General features: G+C 47.9%; 7 protein-coding genes across 8 annotated transcripts; 3 read left to right on the top strand and 4 right to left on the bottom strand.

The window, feature by feature from the left end:
• Positions 1 to 39: 39 nt before the first annotated feature.
• On the bottom strand, positions 40 to 3,069 carry CND02500 (expressed protein). Its single transcript, XM_024657004.1, has 12 exons — positions 2,720 to 3,069; positions 2,466 to 2,655; positions 2,022 to 2,314; positions 1,828 to 1,961; positions 1,593 to 1,767; positions 1,493 to 1,532; positions 1,342 to 1,433; positions 1,149 to 1,275; positions 706 to 1,077; positions 579 to 651; positions 461 to 500; positions 40 to 392 (listed from the first exon to the last, which is right to left on the bottom strand). Exons 2-12 carry the CDS (start codon positions 2,495 to 2,497, stop codon positions 328 to 330), a joined length of 1,443 nt encoding a protein of 480 aa, XP_024512672.1. The 5' UTR covers positions 2,498 to 2,655; positions 2,720 to 3,069; the 3' UTR covers positions 40 to 327.
• A 12-nt stretch (positions 3,070 to 3,081) lies between these two features.
• Positions 3,082 to 9,864, bottom strand: CND02490 (conserved hypothetical protein). The gene is made up of 14 exons (XM_024657003.1): positions 8,517 to 9,864; positions 8,130 to 8,465; positions 7,809 to 8,082; positions 5,935 to 7,760; positions 5,748 to 5,886; positions 5,507 to 5,695; positions 5,270 to 5,443; positions 4,777 to 5,216; positions 4,443 to 4,723; positions 4,192 to 4,392; positions 3,821 to 4,120; positions 3,622 to 3,763; positions 3,440 to 3,566; positions 3,082 to 3,379 (listed from the first exon to the last, which is right to left on the bottom strand). The coding sequence occupies exons 1-14, from the start codon at positions 9,815 to 9,817 to the stop codon at positions 3,242 to 3,244; spliced, it is 5,868 nt and encodes a 1,955-aa protein (XP_024512673.1). The 5' UTR covers positions 9,818 to 9,864; the 3' UTR covers positions 3,082 to 3,241.
• Positions 9,865 to 10,605: 741 nt separating this feature from the next.
• On the top strand, positions 10,606 to 15,520 carry CND02480 (hypothetical protein). 2 transcript variants are annotated; one of them, XM_024657002.1, is made up of 4 exons: positions 10,606 to 11,125; positions 11,921 to 12,668; positions 12,722 to 13,254; positions 13,313 to 15,520. In XM_024657002.1, the coding sequence occupies exons 1-4, from the start codon at positions 11,087 to 11,089 to the stop codon at positions 15,137 to 15,139; spliced, it is 3,147 nt and encodes a 1,048-aa protein (XP_024512674.1). In that variant the 5' UTR covers positions 10,606 to 11,086; the 3' UTR covers positions 15,140 to 15,520. The 2 variants fall into 2 exon arrangements, with proteins under 2 accessions (XP_024512674.1, XP_024514333.1); XM_024658479.1 differs by having other exon boundaries at positions 10,606 to 11,831.
• On the bottom strand, positions 15,274 to 16,555 carry CND02475 (hypothetical protein). The gene is made up of 4 exons (XM_024658478.1): positions 16,458 to 16,555; positions 16,373 to 16,404; positions 16,061 to 16,324; positions 15,274 to 16,008 (listed from the first exon to the last, which is right to left on the bottom strand). Exons 1-4 carry the CDS (start codon positions 16,547 to 16,549, stop codon positions 15,599 to 15,601), a joined length of 798 nt encoding a protein of 265 aa, XP_024514332.1. The 5' UTR covers positions 16,550 to 16,555; the 3' UTR covers positions 15,274 to 15,598.
• Positions 16,556 to 16,668: 113 nt separating this feature from the next.
• CND02470 (conserved hypothetical protein) lies at positions 16,669 to 18,886 on the top strand. The gene is made up of 11 exons (XM_024657001.1): positions 16,669 to 16,856; positions 16,913 to 16,979; positions 17,032 to 17,117; positions 17,169 to 17,274; positions 17,323 to 17,401; positions 17,454 to 17,595; positions 17,649 to 17,727; positions 17,777 to 17,840; positions 17,900 to 17,920; positions 17,973 to 18,279; positions 18,343 to 18,886. Exons 1-11 carry the CDS (start codon positions 16,747 to 16,749, stop codon positions 18,836 to 18,838), a joined length of 1,557 nt encoding a protein of 518 aa, XP_024512676.1. The 5' UTR covers positions 16,669 to 16,746; the 3' UTR covers positions 18,839 to 18,886.
• Positions 18,887 to 18,938: 52 nt separating this feature from the next.
• Positions 18,939 to 20,338, top strand: CND02465 (hypothetical protein). Its single transcript, XM_024658477.1, has 3 exons — positions 18,939 to 19,312; positions 19,367 to 19,465; positions 19,521 to 20,338. The coding sequence occupies exons 1-3, from the start codon at positions 19,081 to 19,083 to the stop codon at positions 20,240 to 20,242; spliced, it is 1,053 nt and encodes a 350-aa protein (XP_024514331.1). The 5' UTR covers positions 18,939 to 19,080; the 3' UTR covers positions 20,243 to 20,338.
• Positions 20,179 to 21,328, bottom strand: CND02460 (hypothetical protein). The gene is made up of 3 exons (XM_570446.2): positions 20,693 to 21,328; positions 20,554 to 20,636; positions 20,179 to 20,491 (listed from the first exon to the last, which is right to left on the bottom strand). The coding sequence occupies exons 1-3, from the start codon at positions 20,963 to 20,965 to the stop codon at positions 20,404 to 20,406; spliced, it is 444 nt and encodes a 147-aa protein (XP_570446.1). The 5' UTR covers positions 20,966 to 21,328; the 3' UTR covers positions 20,179 to 20,403.
• Between the last annotated feature and the right edge of the window lie 221 nt (positions 21,329 to 21,549).

Here is a 21,549-nt window from a genome sequence, read left to right as displayed (position 1 = left end):
CATCATCATCATTCATCATCATTCATCGTGGAGGCGGGCTTAGCCGATGGGGCATGGGATAAATAATAATTATTAATGTTTTATTACCCGACCCAGTGTATTTGATATCAGCCCGCCCGACATCAGCAGCTGCGATCAAAACTGTGACGCCAAATGTATCAGATGGCGTCCAGTAACATTAAAACGATATCGGCCTGATATCACCAGCCACACATCTCAATGTGATCTCAACTTTGCGTTGCCGTCGGTGTATTTTTACGTATTATACTAACCCTCTCCTCCTGGAACAAGTAATAAGAGTATGGGACGGGTATAAAAACAATGCACTCAGTGATTTTTAATGATATTCTCCAGGCGGTTTCCTAGATAATGGGCACAAACAGGGCAAAAAGCTACAGATGGGTGGATCAAGATGGAGTTGGCGAGATGCGACTGTTGAAAACAGGAGTCAGCTACTTACTCGGATGGTCGATTTTCCTCATCAGACACCCTTCATTGGTCTAAAAACTTGAAGTCAGCTTGATCGCTCCATTATTAGAAATACCAGGAGATTAGATTAGATTAGAAGCTTCACGAACAGGTCGTAGGCGTACCCTACCATCCATCGCATACGTTGGAAATGCGCCAATGAAGCCTTCTGTATGGTTAAAACTGGGGGGTTTATAAGTTATGCTCGAAGGGGATGTCATCATTTCGCAAACTCACCGTCCATCCCCCCCATACTCTATGATTTCTAAACTTGCAATCATCTTTCCTCCTTGTCCTGCTCTTGCTCTTCTTCCCTCGTCCGTGAGTGCCACCTTAATTGTATTACACCCCGGCTGGAGGCCCGTTTCCAAAGTTAAAGGTACCTCCAACCATCGACGGTCCGATGAACCTTCCCAAGCTTTCGGGAAGCCATCAGCGAGGTCTAGAGTACAGCCATTTAATACTAAAACAACATGTGAAGAGTAAGGAATGGAAGACAGAGAGGCCCGCAGCAGTGCGGTGGGATAACAGGAAACGCCATTTTGAGGAGAAATTAGATTTGACGAGTTGAATGATATTTCCCAAGATGAGATATCAAGATCATGCCAGCTATATTCGAGTTCAGGAGTTAATTGAACATGTTATACCGTACAGCAAGGTCTTCACAAGTAATTACTCACGGGTATACCTGTAATGGGACTCTGACATCCTCTATTCTCGAGCTTTCAGGATTCGTCAAAAATTCACGCCATTTCAGAGCGTCGCGTCGTTTGTATCTGTCAGAATTGACTCCAAAATAAGCATACCCTTTTCGTAACGAGTCAGCAGTCGGGCACCTTAAGGCTTTGTCACTATCTGCTGGCAAATATTTACCTCCGTCGTATTCCTCTCCCACGTCCATAATGCTGTGTCCAAGTTCATGCCGTAGAACAAGGGGTCCGTTTAGCTCAGAAGCAGTGATGACTCTACAAGGCAAGGTCATTAACCGAAGTTGATGGATGTAAACAACATATAAAACACATACGTGAATTCTCCACCAAGACCACCGTACAAGGGGTCATTGCCTTTTGCCGATGGAAAGTGAATTTTGATTCAATAGAGATACGACCGCAAGTGCTGCTTACCAAGCAATATCGGCTGGTCACACCCTCCTTGCTTTGCCTTGTTCTCTCTGAACCACCTGCAGGCTGCTCTTGCTCGCCTAGGATTATTCACGAATACTGCTCTTAGTTCCGCCCCAGGGCGATATAGGCCAAAGGAGGCGCCTTCAAGAGGTCTGTCATGGGAGCCTATACCTGACTTTTCAATCAGATGCATGAGTGTAAGCACTGTGAAGAACGGCGTCTTGATTTGACTTACTCCATTTGATGGTACAAACGTTGCCCATACATTCAACAGATGGGCCACATGGCTCATGGCGCCCCCATGGGAAACAATGTCATCCTTGAGCTTTGAGGCATCTTTCACAAATTTTTCTTCCTCTCCTACAGTGTCTGTGGGAATAGGGTGTAAACAAAAGTATGTCCGCCTAGCTTCAGGACTATAAGACTCACATCCGTCCGAAAAGAACATCAAGTTCACCCGTTCTTCTCTCGACCCAAAAACATGTAAAGGATAGAGGGTCATATAGTCTGGAGGAGGCGTGCTCCCATCATCATCTTTATCAAAAGCGGCATAGTTAATGTGCGGAACATAAGGTGGATTATCATTAGGCGAAGAAGATGATAGGTCAGAGGGCGAAAAACATCCCTTGATTGATTCCACCGAATCATAAGATAGAGGTTTCTGATGAAACGGCGATGATAAGGCGAGGGTCGCAAACAGCGAAAGACCAACCCCGAAACAGCTACGTAGGTGTGATAATTTGGATCAGCGGGTGCTATGGTATAAAATATGATTCATCAATCCTATTTAGATATTTCGTTGATACCAGGAGAGAAGGACAATCACGTCCACTTTCATCAATATTAATGGAGGGGTAAGGTCGTCACACTCACGCGTACGCCTTTTGTCGTTCGAGTGGTGCCATGTCAGCTCCTCAAAGAAGTCCAGAGTATCAACCGCTGATATTGTAAGATAATGACTTGGGCAGACTGAAGATGATTCTATAACGAGTGGAAGAAATGCCAATTATCACCTACAGATTTCATGTCGAAAGCGACAAGACAAACCCTGAATGAGCAATCTCTGCGTGGTCGGCGGCCGTCGTCAGGAGTCCTCCCATAAGTATGTACGTAGTATTTCTACGTACTACATAATAATACCCTCCTCGTCCTCTTTCGCTCCTGGCTGCTGCTCCTCCTCCTCTGTTATCACTCGTGTATTTTTTTCTTCTTCTGCCCATCATGTCGGCCATAGGCCGATTGCGGCTACTAAATAATGATCGCCATTTGTTTTATAAAGAAGAAGAATTACTGATGACCCTTAGCGTAGGAAATACCAACAACGACATTTTACGAGATCCAACAGAAGGACTTCCCTTCATGAAGGTTGTAACTTTCATGGTGGATCGCTAATGATGAGTTAATGGGTATAATATAGAAGTAGCTATCGTAAAAGGCAGACAGCAACAACAAATAGTAGTCAAGGAGCAAAAAAATGTTTTGTCATTTAGTCGCTTTTATAATGACACTCGAACATGTTTCACAGTCTTATACACATGATTCTAAGTCACCAAACCAAGAAGAGTCTAATCTCGTTCCCAGTGGAAGTTAGGCAATAACAAGCTCTTCTTTACATGACTCTGCTCGCCTTTCTTGCCCTATCACTACTATCATTGCTTTTCAATCAACCCCCTTACCTCGCCCACTCTTCTCAAATAATTCGTAGCTTTTATTCTAATATCCAAAGAGACGTCTTTAACTAATATGTCGGTAACAAGGGGGTAGAAGGTTGTGATGTGTTGTTCAAACTACCGAGAAACGCGCCGTTCAGAACGAGATGACGGAAGATTTTACTGAGCAAAACTTACAGAATCTATTTCTAGAATACAACATCCTTGCAAGATATCGCCAATCACGGGCGTCCAAGCAGCTACATTCCGGGGCTGGCTTTCGGCATCTAAAAGATTGAAGTCCCCAATAATTTCCTTGGCAAGTCTGCTAATTTCGTCAGGAACATATGTCAAGCAGAGAAAGATAAGAGTCCACTGACGGTACCAGTCTCTTAACAACGTCCTTTCGGGTCGCCCTGTGGGCTTCTCTTGGATCGTTGTACATTTTCAGTAAGACATTCACAAGAGTCGCAGCAGCGCTAGACTCTTGTTTCAGTAAGTTTGGCAGCTGTTTCATGAAGCCTTGATTCAGGATCAGCAGCAGCTCCTGGTTTTCTTTCTCACTAAAAAGGTACTCACCAACTTTCCACAACTGCATCCTCAGTTCCTTATCAGCATTAAATTTTCTCGCGAAACTCCAGCTGTCGTCTAGCACGTCCAGTAATCTCAGCAAGTGCTCGGCGGGAATGGTATTGTACACCTCGCCGTTCTGCAAAAGCTCATGGGTGGTCTCAATGAGAAGGAGCTGTAGGACACATTTTACGATGACTTGCTTGAAGATACGTCGTTGCTCGCCGTAGCTGATGGTGGAAGGAAGAGATGGAGGTTTATCGGTTGCAGGCTCAAGGGGGGCTGGGGCGACGAATTTCTGGAAGGGAGCTATACCTAAAGGTTAGCCTAACCCGCTTTGTGCAATGTGATGTTACCACCACTTCGTTACTACCACCTACCGTCATTTTCGTCCATATTGCCGGTCGGCTCAATCTCGGAACACATCACGGGATCAAATAGCTGATACGCAGTCGTAGTCTTGAACAACTGCACGAATGCCGACACAATGAGCATCCATTTCTCTGGGCTGAGCTTCCGAACGTTTTGTTCTAGGAGCTGTTCAAAACAGGATGTGCCAATACGCGCAAGCGTATCATTTTCTGAAGATAATCGTCAGCCGCAGCATATTACTCACGAGTTGATTACTTGCCTTGACAAATGCAAGCTACCAAGATATCAAGCAAACCATCGAGATACCGTTGCATTACCTCAAAATAGACGGTGTACAGGTTAATCAAATCCCTTAACGCAGAGATGAGTGTTGTCGACAACCATATACTAAGGACTTCAGGCGACTTGAAGCGGATGTCGGATTTGGCCCGAAGTATGGAAAAGATGGGGAAAAGGACTTGCTGGCAGACGATGTTCCAGAAGTCGACAGAGAACCCAGATCCATGTGTTTTTAAAGTGTCAAAGAGACAATCAAGGGCGCTGGATCGAGCGTCAACCTTTGCTCCTATGTCACGATAATGGAGCAAACTCACAGCCGCCTGACTTCTAAGTCTTCTCCCGTCATGATAATTTCGTAGAATGAGTGAAGAACAGGAAGCCAGTACTTCACCATTGGGTCATCGCCATGCTGTACCTTACCCTCGTCACCTAATTGGGGCAAGAGACACTCTGGGCACTGTAGCATAGTTGGTACTAAACCCCTAACCATCTCGATTGCTTGTAGACTGATTTTCTGAAATTTGGATACTTTGCAGAAATCCGTGATACAAACAGTGAGATCCGAAAAGGAGCCATATTTGACGACTAGGGAGAAGTAGTCGCGGTAAACCAGTGTAACAAGTTCGAATGCGTAGCTGCAGACACGTTCTGTGACAACTTTGGAAGCGGCAGAAAAGACACCGAACATCGTCCTCCAGCCTGATCGAAGATTTTGTACACGCGATTGCAGCATGTGTTGAAGGCATTGTAAGACCTAATATAACCGGTTATAATCGTTCACGGCGTAAATCAGCCCAAAACACTCACCATCTCGCGAGCGTCAGAGTTCTTGTTGTGCACAATGGTATACTCAAATGGTCGCAGAAAATCTTTTTGGAATCTGAAATGCGACAACTCCTCCTTCTCTAAGAAATTCATGGCCAGTTGTCTTAGGGCATCCAAGGCAAAGAAGCTGACGTTAGGATTATTATGGCAGCAAACCTAAAGCAAATTCAGTGTCATTAACAGGACAGGCTGGTAACGCGCCTGAAGATATAAACTGACCTGATTGAAGTGCTCGCCGAGGATTAACCAGATATTAGACCATTCCAGCCTGATTCTACCCATGTTGTAATATGAAATCTCAACGAGTTTTTGCAAACTAAACATTCGAGGGCGAGCCGAAGAACCTGAAGACTGGATTTCCTCCCAGGAAACTTCACTCAGGGCTTTGACAAAATCGACAATCGCGGACTAGTTTAACAATATCAGCTGGAACGACTTAATAAAGTCAACTATAACTCACGCCAGACAAGTTTTTACTTGTTGAAAACACCATATCTGCCGCTACAGTAACCTGGGAAGATCTAGACTCTTCTGCCACCTCCTCCGTTGGGACCTTCTTCTTTGATGACGATGGCTTTCTCTTGTCGGTTGATGTTGTCCTGGGGCTCCATTAGTATGATCATATGCTTCCAGCCGAAGTTACATACACAGTCCTGTTTAAATCGGGTACATCCATCCCACTCGAGATCAACTGCATCCTCTCCAGTTGACTTACGCATACAAGCACATCTTTCCACGAGGCCTTGAGGTAGTTTCCATCCGTCACAGCCACATCTAACAAGCTCTTGATGGCTTCCATGTTCTTTGGCTTCATCTCCGCTACATTACTGAGATAAGTGAATTTGGCGAGAGTCGTGACAAAGGCATTCCTCTCCAATTCCATATCGAAAAGGCAGACAATACGGATGGCAGAACGCAGACCTTCAAGACAGAGATCAACGACGTCCATATCGTCGGTCTCTTGCAATGGAGCTGAGATACCAGCAAGGAAAGGCATCCACGCAACTTCAAACATGAACCGCACATGTTCCAGACGTGACGCCGTGTGATAATGATCTGTCGGACGAACAACGCCTCGTCGCTGTTGCCGTACCATCGCTTTGAGCAACGACTCCGTTTTACTAGCCATGTTCTCTGATTGCGCCACGTACGCCTCTCGTTGCAGATCCCTCCCTACACTTGCTAAACCACCAGAAGTTGCCGGTTGAGGGATTTCAACCTCATCCTTCATCTTGATCTCATTGGTCGTAATTTCGTCGTAGATCCCAGCCAGCAACTCTTCCGGCAGATCCTTCCCATCATTGATCCCTCTGTTGTTCTTCACGAACTCTTGTTTGGTCATTCGCTTCTGCTTTAAATTTTTGTTATGAGCATCGGTGTTGAGCATGATAACAGAAAAAGCAAGAATGTAGGCGGTGTCGGCGTTAGCGAAATGAGATGAGGGGTTACTGTGCATGTACCTTTCGGCAAACTTGAGCATAAATCTGTCAATCTTTTGAGCTTCGCCAGGAAGCCGGAATGATTGAAGGTACATCCGGAGCGCATCAGTGAATTGCATATTGGAGAAGTCGAGCATGTCCACGAAGGCGTGCATTGTCGCAATATTCTCATCATCACCTTCACCAAGATATTCACCAATCATAGCTTTGTTTAGCCCTTCATTGGTAAGGAGGAATCGAGCAATGTCGACGGGAGAGTTGGACCGGATAAATCCTTGTTCGAGGAGGTAGGCAATACCACGTTTTGGTTTGAAATTGAACTTCTTGATGCCCTCAAGCAGATTCGTCTTACGCTGCTTGGCGGATTCAAACTTGCCCACGTCATCCTCTCCCAAATCAGGTGTATTCATACCGGATGCCATACCTGAAACCGACGATTTCAACGACGAGTCTGTTGGCCAAATGGGTGTTGGAGCAACAAGTTCGGCAATGGAACCCGAAACTGATCCAGAAGCATGATGCCTCCCGACGGCATCAGTTGTAGAGTGGTTTTCCTCCAAATTCCCTGCTTTGGTACCAGGGTTTGAAGTAGACCAGGCCACGAGTGAATTTAACGCAGCGACCAAACACTCCAACGACTGTCTCCTCAACTTGATCTCCGGTGGCATACCAGCGTAATGAGGAGCATTGTGTCCTACACCTTCTCCAAGGGCCGAGGTGCTCAGCGATGGTGGTATAGCAGGTCCACTTGATCCACTTGTCTGTTTGCTTGAACCCCCCTGGGCGAGTTCCTCTTTGCTTGGGGGTGCGAAATGTGTCTGGCCGATCTTTGAGACGATATTCATCAAACGCTCATATATATTTTCGAGGGATGAACGATCACAGTCGTAATTGATATAAATCTCGACAAGGGCCTGCGGATCATGACAGAGGCGAATAAAGACACCGAGGATGATAGATTTCTGACGGATAGTAGAATGGCGCATTTCGAGGATAGGGATGAAAATTTCGTTAAGAAGAACTTCAATCTCCTTCTACTCTTCAAGGTCAACTGACGTACAGGACCATTGTCATTGACTTACCTTTAATTGTGCCCTCATATCCTTCAACATACACCAGAAGATCTCAACACTGAGCTCGAACACCTGGTTCACGGGGCTCAATGCGTTTCTTGAAAGACTCAACGCCAGATATTGCTTGGTCGCTTGTAGGAACGGAGTCATCTCTAGAGACGAGTTCGACGGTATACAGACGAGAGGATTCACAAAAATGTCAGAGTGGGAGCGAAGTATGGTGAGAACAAGATGAAGAGAGAGGAGTTTGGATCGCATGGCATGTGATCGCAGGTCTTTCTCGCTGCCAAAGACATCAGTTGGATGGTTACTAAAAGGAGATCCACTTACCTGTCTGTTACTAAAGGCTTCATCGTGAGCTTACATAGTGCTCGGAACACCAAGAAGGCGTCCTTGACAAACAGCTGTTCAGTTGGTATGGGCCTGCCCATCGCATCGAACGAACCACCTTCCTCGTCTATTCCTTGCCCTGCTTGTTGGTTTGAAGGTGCACCATTGGAATCAGCAACACTGGCAGGGACTGGTATCGAAACAGTGTGCTGCGGAAGACGAGGCGCCTCAACTTCAATATCGGCCTCGGCTGCTGCGTCGTGATTCACAGAATCAGTGATAGGGGCCCGATCGACCGGGATAGAGTCGTTAGGATTCTCTGCAGCGAAAGATTCGCTTGATTACTAGTCAGCCGCAGGCAGACCACGGCTGGCGAAAGCTACTCACAGCGTCATCTTTCCGTTCACGCTATCATGTCTCTCTGGTGCAGGTGTTGAAGGTAACGATCCTGCTGTGGTGCTCTCCTGCATCACTCCACTCCTTCTTCTTGCCTCGTTTTCACTGACACTTCCTCTGCCGCTTTCAGGCGTTGCATTCTTTATATCGGGCCGTATCACTCGACCAAACACATGGTGCACCATCTGTGTCAGACCACCCTGCGCAACGACCTGATTTGCGGCATCATTGGAAAGAAGGAAGACATTATAAACGGTACGAACAGCCTTCAGAAGGGATGATTGGTGAACAAGCATGCCTTTGTCGGTGGAAAGGACAATGGCCATGAGTGCTTTGACAACCTGAAGGGCTACTTGGGGCGGAGAGCTTTCAGAATATGAAAGTGTAATAGTGTGGGTTATAAGATCTGGAAGAGGAGGGAGTCCAGGGGGAGGGCCATGAGGTTCGGCAAAAAAAGAGTGGGATATAAGTTTTGAAAGGAGATCGAGAGATGTCACGAGGATCGGGACCGATGTAGTCTGAGGATTGGAGATTGCAAGCCGTAAGGGTTCAAATATTTCGCGAGGATGAAGATAGGCTGCATTTGCCCCTTCACTGCTTTGACACAGGTCTAATGCACGCTGAGCCGCAGCATGGAACGACGGAGATTTCTTTGCCTCCTTAGAACTGACCAAAAGTTGAAGTGGGGGGGTGATTAGAACGGTTGAGAGCTGGGGACCAGGAGAATTGGGGCCAAAATTAGACAAGGAAAGTGTCGTTGCTGTAGACGATCTCCGTGAGCGGTGTCCTTGAATTGTAGAAGGTGGACGGGCGTAAGCCTGCTGTCGAGATGGTGTCGGCGGCAGAGAGGGGGCAACGATGGAGGGTAACGAGGTATGGGAATGGGAAACGTTTACACTTCCCTTAAATGCCATATCACCCCCTCTGGCCACCGAAGGAGTATTTTCTCTGCTCAACTCTACATCCTCCAATGTTTCCTTACTGTCGGTCCGTGTTGGAACGGCTCTCTCGGGTTTTGGTGGGGGCAGGGGAGGTGAAACTGATATGTCTTCTGGGTTCAATGGAGGTTCGTGCATGACCTCTGAGTTATGGGAGTCATCCTTTTCTGGATATGGAGGAAGCTCCTTTATAGCTGAGCCGCTTTGGATACCCAAACCCACTAGCTCAGACTCTGCTGAATCTGGCTGCGGGTTGTCCGGAGGGCCCTCGATGGTTGGCTCTGGGTTGGGCGTCGGAGAACTATGTTGTTGAGTGGCGTCTGTAGAACCCTCTGTGTCAGAATGGCTTCCCATTGTGGGATGTTTTGTGGGAAGAGATGAGACGAAGATGGGGAATGAAAAGATGGAAGTTGTTACCAACACTATTCCCTGCCTGGTCTTCTTGACTGCCACGCAGCGAGCACCATCTCCTCGACGCGCCGTAGCGCGAACTTCCAGTTCCGCTCGGCTACCTCCGCTTCTAATCCTCGGCCTTTGATCTATGTGGCACTCCCCCCCTACAGCGCCGGCCATCAGTTATTAATCATATATTTATCATGTTGTATCGACCATATTTCCATTTGCTAGTCTAGTAGTAATAAGGATCTAAAATTCTTACTCATTACTTCTTGCATCCACTCATTGAGAATGGGTTTGTATTCTCAACGGTCTTCAAGAATATGGATAGCAGTAGTAGCGGTGGCTAGTAGTTAACCGGAGCCGGCGCCAGCCTCCTCATCAGTCATTAGTGTTTGTCTATGTTGCTTATTTCCATCTTCTTCTTCAGTATCACCACTCACACTGTGGACGCATACTTACAGCTGCTTGGCTGGCACGTCAACTGTGGTATTATAATTCATCAATACAGAAAATGAACACTTCACCTAAATAATAACAAACAGGGGCCGCAGCAAGCGCCGAGCGCCGAGGAGCACTGCTGCACGCCGGAGAACAAAATAAATGAAACTCTCGTCGTCCCTCGTCCCTCGTCCCTCGTCATGAAACAGGCAGGCTGACGTCAGAGCCAAGGGCCAAGGGTTTTGTCCACCACGTATTAATTGGATCTGTTACCGGGTTCTGCGATTTTGCCTCTAACTAAGCTCAAGCTCTACTCTCTAAATCCCCTTCTCACCGGCCGCCCGGGTCAGAATTTCGGATACTTGCGGTTCGCGGAGCTTTTTTAAGTGTAATCATCGTTCAAACCTCAAGAGTATCAAGAGGCCTCTCTGCCTGCTGACTTCTGTGGCTTCTCAGGTGAACGGTTGGCAGGTACGAACAATTCTCATAATTTACATATATCTCTTTCTCAATGCATCTCTATTCGTGCGCATTTCGTTCTTTATCACCCTATAATAACGTTCAACTTAGTAAACATCGTCTTCTGGCCTCCCATTCCGTATTCGGCACCGGCAGAGCCTCCGTCTCCTGTTCAACCGCGAGAGGTCTTACCAAAAGAGCACGGTAGCCATTGTCCCGGTACACTGTACAAGGCGTCTCGACAACTGTTCCGAATCTCTAGTAGCTTATTTTCTCAAAATATAATAGGGAAGAAGGGTATCAAAACAAGTACTGCCAATCTTCCTAATGGCGGTGTACACAGACCAGCTGCAACCGTGGGAGGAGGTGAGTGTTCCCTTCCCACTACTTTTGCGCCTAGGCATCGTCTTTCCACTCTTTACCTACCGCATACTATCAATCTATCGTTTAAATCGCTTTGTTATGTCTACATTCTACATACTGGCAGACCATCATAGGTCATAGTCCATCATCGGCTCCCCACGGTACGCGCAGGGTGAAACTTGTTTCGCATCCCTGTGTTAAGGGTTGTAAGCGCTTTCGAGCGATGCCAACCTAGCGCTCTGATCGAGTTCGATGGACTCCCGCATGTCCAATGCCCAGCTGTATGGCCACGCTGTGTACCACTGGCCATCTACTGGCTACTGGCTACTGGCTAATTCTACTTGCTATGCATTGCTGGCTCAGTTGGCGTTCTGCGCATACGTTCTTCTCTTTTAACTCTTACCAGACGCCAGACGTGTTTCCTCATTATTCTCCGTATCCCTTGTTCCTTCAGCCATTATTACCCTTTTAGATCGTTCTTTGCAATCAGGCCACTTCGTCAGTCGCTTCTTTGCCAGAGTGAAAAACAATCTTTCCTCTTTTTGGCCCCTGTGCTTTTATTTTCGCTCCTCGCCTCTTGTAGCCACACACCTACAAACAACTACGCACCAGAAATATACATATATACGCTCCTTACAGCCTATACTATATCGTTGGCGGCACGTCTAATCCCAAATCTTATTTCCCCGCAGCCGGCTTCTTTCTTCCTGTTCGTCCGCAGCACGCCTCTTATCTCATCTGCCACCCGAATGTTTCCCACTGAGCTGACTTGATTTTCCCCCTATTTTGTCCCCATAGAATCAATCTCCCTCACCCACAGAGGTAGCTGAAAACCCATACGAGCTCGCACTCGCACCCCTCCGCACATCATCTCTCCAAGTCCGTTCGCCAGGTCCTCCGTCGCCCGTCAACACTCTGCACAGCAGGCTGTCAGGTGACCCAGACTCGCCTCCTCCTGCGTGGAAGCGCCGTTCTAGTATCAATAGACGTCCATCCATATCCTCGGAGCACCAGCGACAACTTTCGGCTTCCAGCACAAACAACTCGCTCAAGTCCGCAGGAGATCACACAGGCACTCAAAACACCAGCCCACGAGCCGCCCGATCCCCTGCAGAGAGCGTGCACAGTGCACAGTCCACATCTCCTACATCTTCTCGTACAGCACCTCCTTCCAGAAGACATCCCAACTTAGCAATGACGATTGCCGCTACTCGTCCACCAGCCACCACCCTCTCTTCCGTGGTATCCCATGAATCTTCAGAAGGGTCCTCTCTCTCATTGGGAGATGACCTTGCCCTTCCCAACCCAGCTTTCCGCAGGCGAGTCGCAGAAGGCGCAAATTCGGCCAGAAGCTCGACAGTCAGTTCGCAAGACCTGAATAGCTTGACGAGTGAGGAGCTATGGACCCTGGGACAAGAAGAGGTGCCAGATATGAGCAATCCCATGAGGACCGCTGCTGAGAGACCTTTGGACACAGTACGAAGACTGAGTACAATTGCCGACACGGACCCCGTATATCACACAGGTTTGCCGAGTGAGGTTATATGTGCGTTTCTTCTGTCGAATACAACTCGTAGAAACCAATCTGACATGTTACAGGGCCGCCTGGACCCCCTCCAGAGGAGTTGTTGTATCGGCCGGTACGAAACAAGTCTTTTACGAGCATCCAGAATAGCACCAAACGTTTATCCATACGACGAAGTTCTCGTCGCACTTCTGCGGCAGATATCTCTACTTCAACTTTGACCAAGGGTAAAATAAAGCCAGGGGCGCAGTCATTGCCTGTTTCACCTGTTGCCCCTCATAAGATTAACATGCTCTCGTCGGCCCACTCTTCTTCAACGTCACTGTCCTCCCATCAGGCTATCACCCCGAATAAGTCGTATCCTGCTCTTGGACACTCTAAATCAGGACCTCCTGCGTCCTTCTATTCCAAGGATTTTATCAACAGCCTTGCACCAAGAGAAGGAGGGTACGCCGTCGCGGCAACTATAGGGGGCGTAGCGAGCCCAGCGGGGTCCATATCAAATGACAAACGAAGGACTTCATATGTAGATAGCTCAATCAGCAGGACCAGAGCGCCTTTGGCGAGAAGTGCCGGTATGGGCAGATGGAGTTTGGATGGTGGAGAAGTGAGTCTTTCCTACGATCGAGGACACGCTTGGCCCTTGCTGACAGATGACATTGAAGAATTATGGTAGACCGTATTTGACTTCTTCCGCGGCGACAACATCTTCCAACCTGACCGCCCCTCCTTTGACATCCAATCAAGCAGATGTACATCTATCTGAACCCCGTGGTAAGGCTCATTCGCAAGTTCCAGACGGGGCTTTGCCCCCCGCCATAAACCTTCATGGTGCTGCCACGCAGTCCTCGCTAGTTTCCGGTGCGATGCAGAGGTCTTCTCCCAATCCTAGTCCATTGAGCCAGCAAACTCACGCCCAGGATGTTATGTCAACTGCAGCAGGGGATACTGCTGAAGATTCTAAGGTCAATGGCAACACCCCTGTCCAGTATCCTATAGAAAATGCTGCCAATGCGATCAACAAACCCTCAACCTTCGAAATGTCGATTCCTGCTGGTCCTCTTGCGACCGAATCTGCTACGCCACCCCTTACCAACAAAAAATCGAAGAAACAGCTTGCCAAAGACGCTAAAGCCCAACGGAAGGCTGAGGCTCAGGCTGCTGCTCGTGCAAGGGCTGAACAGATGAGGCAAGAACTTGCCAGAAAGCAGCAGCAACGAGAAGAAGAGCAGAGGAAAAAGATAGAGATCAAGCGGAAGGAAAAGGAAGAAAAGGTCAAGAGAAAAGCTGAAAAAAAGGAGAAAAAGAACGGTTTTTTGCGAAAACCAGCGTCGTCAGCTTTACGCAAGGCAGAAACTGAACCTGCTGTGGCCTCCTCTCGAGCTGAGGCACAAAGGGACGAGGTCGATGCATCTACGACGACGTCTAAGCCAGCACCTGCCATCACTTCGTCATCCACCACATCTTTTCCTGTTATGCGATCAATGCTCAATGTGAATAAGCTTTCAACCGCCCGGCCGGAAGCATCGGAATCTGGCCAATCTTCTCCTTCTTCTACGCCTGCCGGGCAATCCCCCCCATCGTTCAGGACGGGTGAAGAGCAAGGCGACAACAGTAAAAAGCCAGAAGTCAAGTTAAAGAGATCATTCTTTGGCACAATCAAGAAGAGATTTTCTTATTCTGCCGGCGATAAAGAGGGAGTTTCGCCAATGCCTTCTCAACGAGAACGTCGCTTCACTGCAGTCGCCGACCGTCACGAGGCGGGTAAAACCGGGTATGAAAAGCAAGAGGCTGACGGTTCATTGAAATTAAGGCCTGAGAAAGATGGCCTCATTGCCCCTCCACCTAGACAAACGTCATTGATGGCTGTAGCCTCAGACTCATCAATCCATAGACGTACTGATACAGTGTCGGAGGAGACTTCCGAAGTCATTGCAGGTGAATCACCCCGAACTGTGCGGCCAAATTCAACTCTTATGTCATCGCCCTCATCGTCCCCATCGTCCGGCCGTCATCAGATCCCTCGAAAGCCTATTTCAACCGAAGGAACCTTAGGGAACAAGATCCTTGATCAATCTTCATTCTCAGAGGCGCCCGACCCATTCCCTATTGAGCACAACGCCTCCCCTTTGGAGCACATACACGGTGATGACCAAATCTCCCGTGTTATCCCATTCTCAACTGCAACTGCTGCAAACTCGGGGACCCACCTCGAATTCTCCTCCCCTGCACCCATGCCGGTCACTCCTTCGACTTCTGGTGATTCGCAGCTGTCTTATATGCATAGCCATGCTTCACACAACAGCAATGTCACACCGGTCACCTCGGTCTCTGAATCCGAAGCCTTAAGCGACGAAAATCTTAGAATGGGAAAAGAGAGCAGGGATTCGCAACTGCTAGGGGGCCAGATCCCGCCGCAGAGGGAGGGTTCAGATGAGACTGTTTTGGCAATCAAAGTGGACCCGACCTCGTCTCCAATCATTGCCGTTTGAGCTTAATGCTCGCCTGAGCGGTACAGATCCTGTCGGGTCTGAAGTAGGGCTTGCGTGCCTCAGTACTCAAGGACATTTACAATGTTTTCATTCATCAACCATATATATCCATAAATCTTCAATTTTTTCCACAATAATTGTATTTTATACACACTTTTTATACACTTGCGTTCGCACGCCTTAATTAATAGAGCACCTCTTCTACATGACGGCTCTTTTTTTCACTTTGATACTCCACTGTCTTCCTCATTAACTTGCATAAAATTATCAAATGAGGGTCGTGATTAAGGCTCAGCAGATTCCTATACGTTTTACGTTAGCTCATGCAATAGAAGCCATCCCATACAACAACAAGGGACATGATCTTGATGAATGTGTTCTATCCTAAAGGTACAACAGTGGTGAGAATCTATGTAAGGAATAAGGATGAAGGAGTGTTATAATGGATATATTAAAACATCAAACATCCCAAGCAAGCTCTCCCTGTCCCCAAACCAGGTCCCCATCTTCAATCTTGCCATCAATAGCCAAACAGACGCTCCCAGCGAAAAGCCTCATTAACTTTTTTTCTCTTTCCGTAATCCATACTTTATTTTTGGGACCATTGAGCCACCATCCTCCATCTTGAACCGCTTCTTCCGCAGTGTCTCCCACGCCTCGTGCTAGCGCACCAAGAAGCTCGTCAAGGGGAGGTGGAGAATCCCGCCCATTTATGAGAGTGTTGGACGTATTTGAAAGAGATTGAGGGTCGAATCCCAACAGCTTCGAGAGTGCAGAGTGGCGTGCAGGCGGTGGAAGAGTATCTAGTAGTTGGAGGATAGAAATGAGGGTTTGATCGACCAGAAGAGCACGGAGGGAGGTTGATTGGGCTGGACATGGTAAGTACTAGATTTGCGCAGGTGTCAAAAGCCGAAGACATACCGATGCGTAAAAGCTCCTCGTGCCGGAGAGGTTTTGGGTCATCTTTCAATAACGGATCTGTGAAGAGGCCAGGATCAGGCTCTGGGGGCCAGTTGAGCGAAGTCAGTGGTCTGAGAGAGGCATTATTCGTGGAATGTCCTTCTCTGTTTAACCCGTGTTCAGGGGCAGCTCCTTCAGCCGCCTGCGATAGAATGCCGATTTCTGATCCCAGTGGCTCGGTGGGGTGTACGGTAGACGGTTGTTGAGCGGTGGCATTGCATTGAGCTCGTGGGGAGTTAGTTGCAGTGGTGATGGTAAAATAAGTGGGCTTACTCTTGTGGGTTTTGTAGCATGAAACGGAGCAGCTGAGAAGGTAGGGGTCAGCATGGAGGAGGAAGGGGTGGGAGAGATGACTGACTATCTAAGGAGGCAAGAGGAGCAGCGGTACTTTGGAGGGTGTTGTGAGCATACTGCGCAAGTCTTCTCGTTCTGCGCTGCGTTTTTGGGCATGGTGTGCTATGCTCTGGAAAGAGTTGAATATTTTGGTGGTTTCTTCTGTTTTGTTATTTATGTTGTTCGGGAAATGCGGAGCCCCAATCTTTTTTCTTTTTTTCTGGGCAACAAATTGAGTTTGCAATAATGTATACAGATACTTGACATTCTCCTGCCGTCTCCTCCTTCCTCCCCTCGCCTCACCCGTCTGCAGCATGCCAGACCCAGCTGCTTCATCGTCAAACATGTATCCTCGAGGAATGAACCCCCGCCTTCGCTACATCAAATCCTACTGGTGGCCGTACAAGACTTTCGTAAAGCAGAGGTAGGCTCGATCGAGCTCTAGCAATTCCCACAGGCTCCTGACTCTCGTGTACAAAGGTGGATCGGACGCCAACTTCTCGAGGTTATCACCACAGAGTTCAGAGATCGCTCCATGGAGTACTACGTAAGTCCATCTATATTCACCTTCCTCCACGAATGCTCAACATGTATCGTAGAGGCACGCTCTTGAATCCGGTGTGACTAGAGTGAACGGAGTGGTCGCACAACCAGACCTCATTCTTCGTAATGGTGACCGTATAGAGTAAGCACTTATCTATAACAAGATGAAGTCACTAACATCCGTGGCCTGCAGCAATACAGTTCATAGACATGAACCTCCTGTGACCAATGATCCTATCTTGGTTCTTCATATCGACCGAGAACGAGAGTTCATAGTCATCTCCAAGCCAGGCAGCTTAGTGAGTATATACATGGCAATATCGTCCCATTAAATTGACGGAGACCAGCCTGTACACGCCGCTGGAAGATACTTCAAACATACCGTATTAGAGATGATGGAGTCCGACTACGGTCTCAAGTGTTATTGTAAGCCTCCTTTTCGTGCCTCGCCTGAATAAGACTGATATGGTCGCTATAGCTGTGAATCGTCTGGATCGGTTGACTTCCGGCCTGATGATCCTTGCTCTATCGGGCAAGGCGGCCAGTAAACTAGCGCGCGAATTTGTGGAAGGAAAAGTGAAGAAGGAGTATGTCGCTAGAGTAAAGGGCAAGTTCCCCAAGTAAGTGCCACTATTCCCCATCAACCCCTTTACGCTCATCAAGTTGTACTCAGGGAAGAAATTACCGTCGATAAACCCATGATGACGGTCGATCGTCAAATGGGTTTGGTTATCATCACTCCCGAAGGAAAGGTCAGTCCTGCCTCCAAAAAAAACGAGTTATTTGTCTAAACAGTCACAGGATGCGGTGACCATCTTTAACAGGATAGCATACGACCCAGTGAGAGATCAGAGTGTCGTCCGTTGTAAGTGTTGATATAACAGCTGTGCATGACTCGATTAGACCTAACGGTATAATGTGTAGGTCGCCCCCAGACCGGCCGAAGTAAGTTTACCTATTTCCTCGCTGTAGATGGATTATCTGACCTCCAAGGTAGCTCATCAAATCCGTGTCCATCTTCAATACCTTGGCCACCCTATAGCTAATGATCCACTTTACGGTGTCCCGTCTGTTTGGGGCCCTTCCCTGGGGAAAGGCGGTGTTGACCTCACCCCTTCTACCAATGGTATTTCTCAAGCCGATGCTCTCAAGGCTCGTGCCGGCACCTCAACTCCTCAAAATATTGATACTAACCGAGAATACGATAACATCGATCTCAATAGCCCCATTAGACTGAGTAATCAGGCTAGAGAAATCATCGCCAAGTTGAGAAGGCAGAAAGATGACGCCGAGGACTGGATCAGGTGAGCCACTGCGACTACGACTGTGTAGACGAAAAAAAAAGAGTCTCTAATGGGTAATTGCAGGTGGTCTGAGGTTATATTTTCCGCAAAAAAGGCCCAAGAAGACCTTGAGTCCGAGTCCAAGTCGTCTACTCCTCAGGTTGTCCCTCGTCTCGCTGGTCGTCAAGAAGCTCTCAAGCTCCCCGATCCACTTCCTGATGACACCCCTTCTCCCCTGAAACCACCCGTTTATCTTCCCCCGGGGTTTTGCACCGAATGTTATGTTCCCGTCCCCGACGATCCTGATCCAGAGACTTTGTTCATCTATTTACATGCCCTTCGGTATACAACCGAACAATTAGGGACTTGGGAGACGCCGATGCCGAGATGGGCTAGTGCAGATTGGGATGGCGATTGGAGAGGGTGGGAGGAAGGGGCAATTTTACCCAATGCATTGGAGGAAGATAGGCGTAAGATGGAAGCCAAAGCCGCAAAGAAGGCAGATTCTGATCTGTCCAGTAATTTAGAAGAGAAGGCGCTGACGCCCGTCGCCCTTGCAGAAGGTTCAGTGCAAGATTAGTGAGCGGCGATCTTGTTGCCTTTATGCAACGATAACATGCTATGGGGCTCTGGTGCATAAGCAAACGGTCGCCATTTGCAGACAATTATACTGATCCTTTCGCTTTATTAGCCCCTCAAGCTATCAAAAACTCGGCGGAAGCACCTTCCTTTTATCACTTTCCCTTCTGAGTCTCAGTTGCTGACCTTTTAAATCCTTTGTAGAGGGTTTGTGAAGACGGCAGTGTCTATACCATTTCTGTTATGCGTCGTCGTTCATCTCCATTACCCTACTTACCTTCAGAGGACAGCCATCCACTGATAGTAGCCACCAACCGTTCTCGCTTTCTCTTCATCAGAATCGAGCCAGAAGCTAATTTCAGGTTGGATTGCCCACCTCGACGTTTTTGTTTTTGTTTTCGTTGCCTAGCCTTTTGTCTTTGCAAAATGCGTCCATTTTTGCAAATCCTGTGTGGCACTGCATTTCTGAGTGCTGGTAAGTACAGCGGCGTTGGCTCTTTTGTGTATTGCTGAGATAGATCGCGAAAAGCGTTTTCCTTGCCGATGGTGGAAGAGAGAAGCCTGGAAAAGCGAGATTATATTGGGCTGTGGAATGGAACAGGCCCAGTAGTCACTGACGTCAAGCAAGGTAAATCAACATCTTCAGCCGTAACGTAGTAGTGCTCACACTTATATCTCGATAGTGAAAATACTCAACTGTTGGTTTGACGCATGTACCCTTGCAGTCCTTATCTCTTCACAATACTGGGTAGAGAACATGATACGCTATGGCAATGGTGCACCCATGGCCAATGTATCATGGCCACAAGATGGGACTGTCCAAGTTCAAGTTTGGAACCCCGACACCCTTGAGCCCGTTATTGAGATTGCTACGGTCGCCAATAAAAGCCAGACAGAAGATCATCCGGACGGGAACTGGTGGCACGATGCCCTCTCACAAGCAACCAAATTGCTTGGGACTCAAGTTAGTTTCGCGGGTATACTACCCAACGGAACCTACGACTCCACTGCTGGATCAGCAACTATCGGTCTCAAGATCCTCACTGGTTATGACACCGCGTCAAACTTGACGAGCGAGTATGCAGATGCTGATGAGTTTTGGAACGATTTGGCGCGCGCAAACGAAAACACGCCTGTCATCTTCAATACTGTTAGCTCTGCTGACCTTGGTATCACCACACCTCAGCTGGGCGATAGTCACGACTATGCGGTGTTCAATGGTACAGTGAAACATGATGGATCAAAGACAATTTGGGCAAGGAATAGTTGGGGCTCAACGGACGAGTTCAAGTTGGAAGATGTTTACAGCAATACATTTCAGATAATCCATCTCAAAAACTGGGACAAGCTAGAATGGACATCGGATTTATGGAGTTCCAACTTCGCAGTTCCAAACGAAGGTTAATAAAGAGGGATAGTGGAGAATAGAGTCGATGATCTTTGTCTTTTACAATATTCATTATAAGCTCATGGTCCTTCCGAACTACATTATTGCGATGACAGACATGATAGACATGAAATAATTGTCCGTGGAAAATAAGGAAGGAACCTCCAAAAAAAGAAAAATTATCTGCTGCAGCCGAATTTCAACAAACCTGTGAGGTCGTACCAGTCGGCTCCAATATGGGGCACGACATCGTTGATACCCACAATACTAGCAGATCGTGATCAGCTTTTGCGGGACGTGCAGACGTCCTTACGTGATATCGTACGTACAATGTGGTGCCCTCGGGGTACTCTCCAACTTTGGGCGTACGCCAGACATACTGGGGAGACTTTGTTTTGGCGATATCGTTAGGCTTGGTGATTTTTCGCACTGTCAGCTGTTGCAATCCCTTGTCTCGAAGAACCTTACGAAATATTCAATTTGACCTGGCCATTGTGGGATGTAGTACAACTCCACACCTTGTCCACTACCGCCTTCCCATTTGATACGAACATCCGTATCGGGAGGGATACATGTGCTGAAGCGAGTGGTAAATTCAAGCCGGGGATAGACGTGGGTCCCTTGGTTGATGAATGCTTTGGGTTGGAGGATCTCCGACTTGTGCGCAGCGGGGGCAGCTTGAGAGCCTCGTATAAGAGACAGAGAAGAAAAGAATACAACGGCGAGGTATGTGAAGAACATGTTGCTGTGTCTGGCAGAGCAAGTCAATAGATATGTGATGGGACGAGGATAGGCAAGGTATATGTTACAAATGCGATGAGAGGGGATATGCTGCTGAAGGATGAGTAGGTGGAAGGAAAGGGGTTGTGCTGTTTAAATAGTGGGATACGCCATCTGCTGATATTCCTATTATGGATTGATTGTTGTGCATCTGCATCACTGACGTCTCGCACCTCGCTCCGGCCTGATGAGTCACGCACGGACGCCTTCCACCGATCGCTGATCCTTGGTGGACACGTCCTGGCACACGGCACGGGGGAAGAGCATTGTTTCTGGGCCGTGTGTGGGCTGTACAGTGTGCAGCGCTTGGGCCGACGGAATAATTGGTGTGTGTGTAATCACGAATCACAAAAAGGAATCGGTGCATTCTGTAACAGAGCCGTCTCAGGCACAGGGACACCTGGCGCACATGTCATCACTTTTTTGTCTTTCTCTTTTGTCTGCTGAAACAGCAACGAACAGGCAATTAACGAACGAATGCATGGCATGTCTGAATCAGTCGCCAGTCGAGGCCTCCCTCCGGTATCATCCCCAATCCCAGTCCA

This window comes from Cryptococcus neoformans, assembly GCF_000091045.1.
Source record: "Cryptococcus neoformans var. neoformans JEC21 chromosome 4 sequence".
In the NCBI taxonomy this organism is placed as follows: domain Eukaryota; kingdom Fungi; phylum Basidiomycota; class Tremellomycetes; order Tremellales; family Cryptococcaceae; genus Cryptococcus; species Cryptococcus deneoformans.
Note: the sequence above shows the minus strand (reverse complement) of the source record. Positions and strands in the feature narration are given on the sequence as shown.

What these genes read in the sequence shown, in the direction of transcription:
- CND02480 (XM_024657002.1), top strand. Translation starts at nt 11,087, where the DNA reads ATGGCGGTGTACACAGACCAGCTGCAACCGTGGGAGGAG. An exon ending in AGCTGCAACCGTGGGAGGAG is followed by an intron (nt 11,126 to 11,920) that starts GTGAGTGTTCCC and finishes TTGTCCCCATAG; the next exon opens with AATCAATCTCCCTCACCCAC. An exon ending in TTTGCCGAGTGAGGTTATAT is followed by an intron (nt 12,669 to 12,721) that starts GTGCGTTTCTTC and finishes GACATGTTACAG; the next exon opens with GGCCGCCTGGACCCCCTCCA.
- CND02460 (XM_570446.2), bottom strand. Translation starts at nt 20,965, where the DNA reads ATGTTCTTCACATACCTCGCCGTTGTATTCTTTTCTTCTCTGTCTCTT. An exon ending in CAGGTCAAATTGAATATTTC is followed by an intron (nt 20,637 to 20,692) that starts GTAAGGTTCTTC and finishes AAAATCACCAAG; the next exon opens with CCTAACGATATCGCCAAAAC. An exon ending in TACCCCGAGGGCACCACATT is followed by an intron (nt 20,492 to 20,553) that starts GTACGTACGATA and finishes ACGATCTGCTAG; the next exon opens with TATTGTGGGTATCAACGATG.
- CND02465 (XM_024658477.1), top strand. Translation starts at nt 19,081, where the DNA reads ATGCGTCGTCGTTCATCTCCATTACCCTACTTACCTTCAGAGGACAGC. An exon ending in CACTGCATTTCTGAGTGCTG is followed by an intron (nt 19,313 to 19,366) that starts GTAAGTACAGCG and finishes GATCGCGAAAAG; the next exon opens with CGTTTTCCTTGCCGATGGTG. An exon ending in AGTCACTGACGTCAAGCAAG is followed by an intron (nt 19,466 to 19,520) that starts GTAAATCAACAT and finishes ATATCTCGATAG; the next exon opens with TGAAAATACTCAACTGTTGG.
- CND02490 (XM_024657003.1), bottom strand. Translation starts at nt 9,817, where the DNA reads ATGGGAAGCCATTCTGACACAGAGGGTTCTACAGACGCCACTCAACAA. An exon ending in CAATATGGACGAAAATGACG is followed by an intron (nt 4,121 to 4,191) that starts GTAGGTGGTAGT and finishes CTTTAGGTATAG; the next exon opens with CTCCCTTCCAGAAATTCGTC. An exon ending in GTATTCTAGAAATAGATTCT is followed by an intron (nt 3,380 to 3,439) that starts GTAAGTTTTGCT and finishes GTTTCTCGGTAG; the next exon opens with TTTGAACAACACATCACAAC.
- CND02500 (XM_024657004.1), bottom strand. Translation starts at nt 2,497, where the DNA reads ATGGCACCACTCGAACGACAAAAGGCGTACGC. An exon ending in GAACGACAAAAGGCGTACGC is followed by an intron (nt 2,315 to 2,465) that starts GTGAGTGTGACG and finishes ACACCTACGTAG; the next exon opens with CTGTTTCGGGGTTGGTCTTT. An exon ending in GAGTATGGGGGGGATGGACG is followed by an intron (nt 652 to 705) that starts GTGAGTTTGCGA and finishes TAAACCCCCCAG; the next exon opens with TTTTAACCATACAGAAGGCT.
- CND02475 (XM_024658478.1), bottom strand. Translation starts at nt 16,549, where the DNA reads ATGCCCAAAAACGCAGCGCAGAACGAGAAGACTTGCGCAGTATGCTCA. An exon ending in ATGCTACAAAACCCACAAGA is followed by an intron (nt 16,325 to 16,372) that starts GTAAGCCCACTT and finishes ACTCCCCACGAG; the next exon opens with CTCAATGCAATGCCACCGCT. An exon ending in CGAGGAGCTTTTACGCATCG is followed by an intron (nt 16,009 to 16,060) that starts GTATGTCTTCGG and finishes TACCATGTCCAG; the next exon opens with CCCAATCAACCTCCCTCCGT.
- CND02470 (XM_024657001.1), top strand. Translation starts at nt 16,747, where the DNA reads ATGCCAGACCCAGCTGCTTCATCGTCAAACATGTATCCTCGAGGAATG. An exon ending in CTACGGTCTCAAGTGTTATT is followed by an intron (nt 17,402 to 17,453) that starts GTAAGCCTCCTT and finishes TGGTCGCTATAG; the next exon opens with CTGTGAATCGTCTGGATCGG. An exon ending in GACGCCGAGGACTGGATCAG is followed by an intron (nt 18,280 to 18,342) that starts GTGAGCCACTGC and finishes GGGTAATTGCAG; the next exon opens with GTGGTCTGAGGTTATATTTT.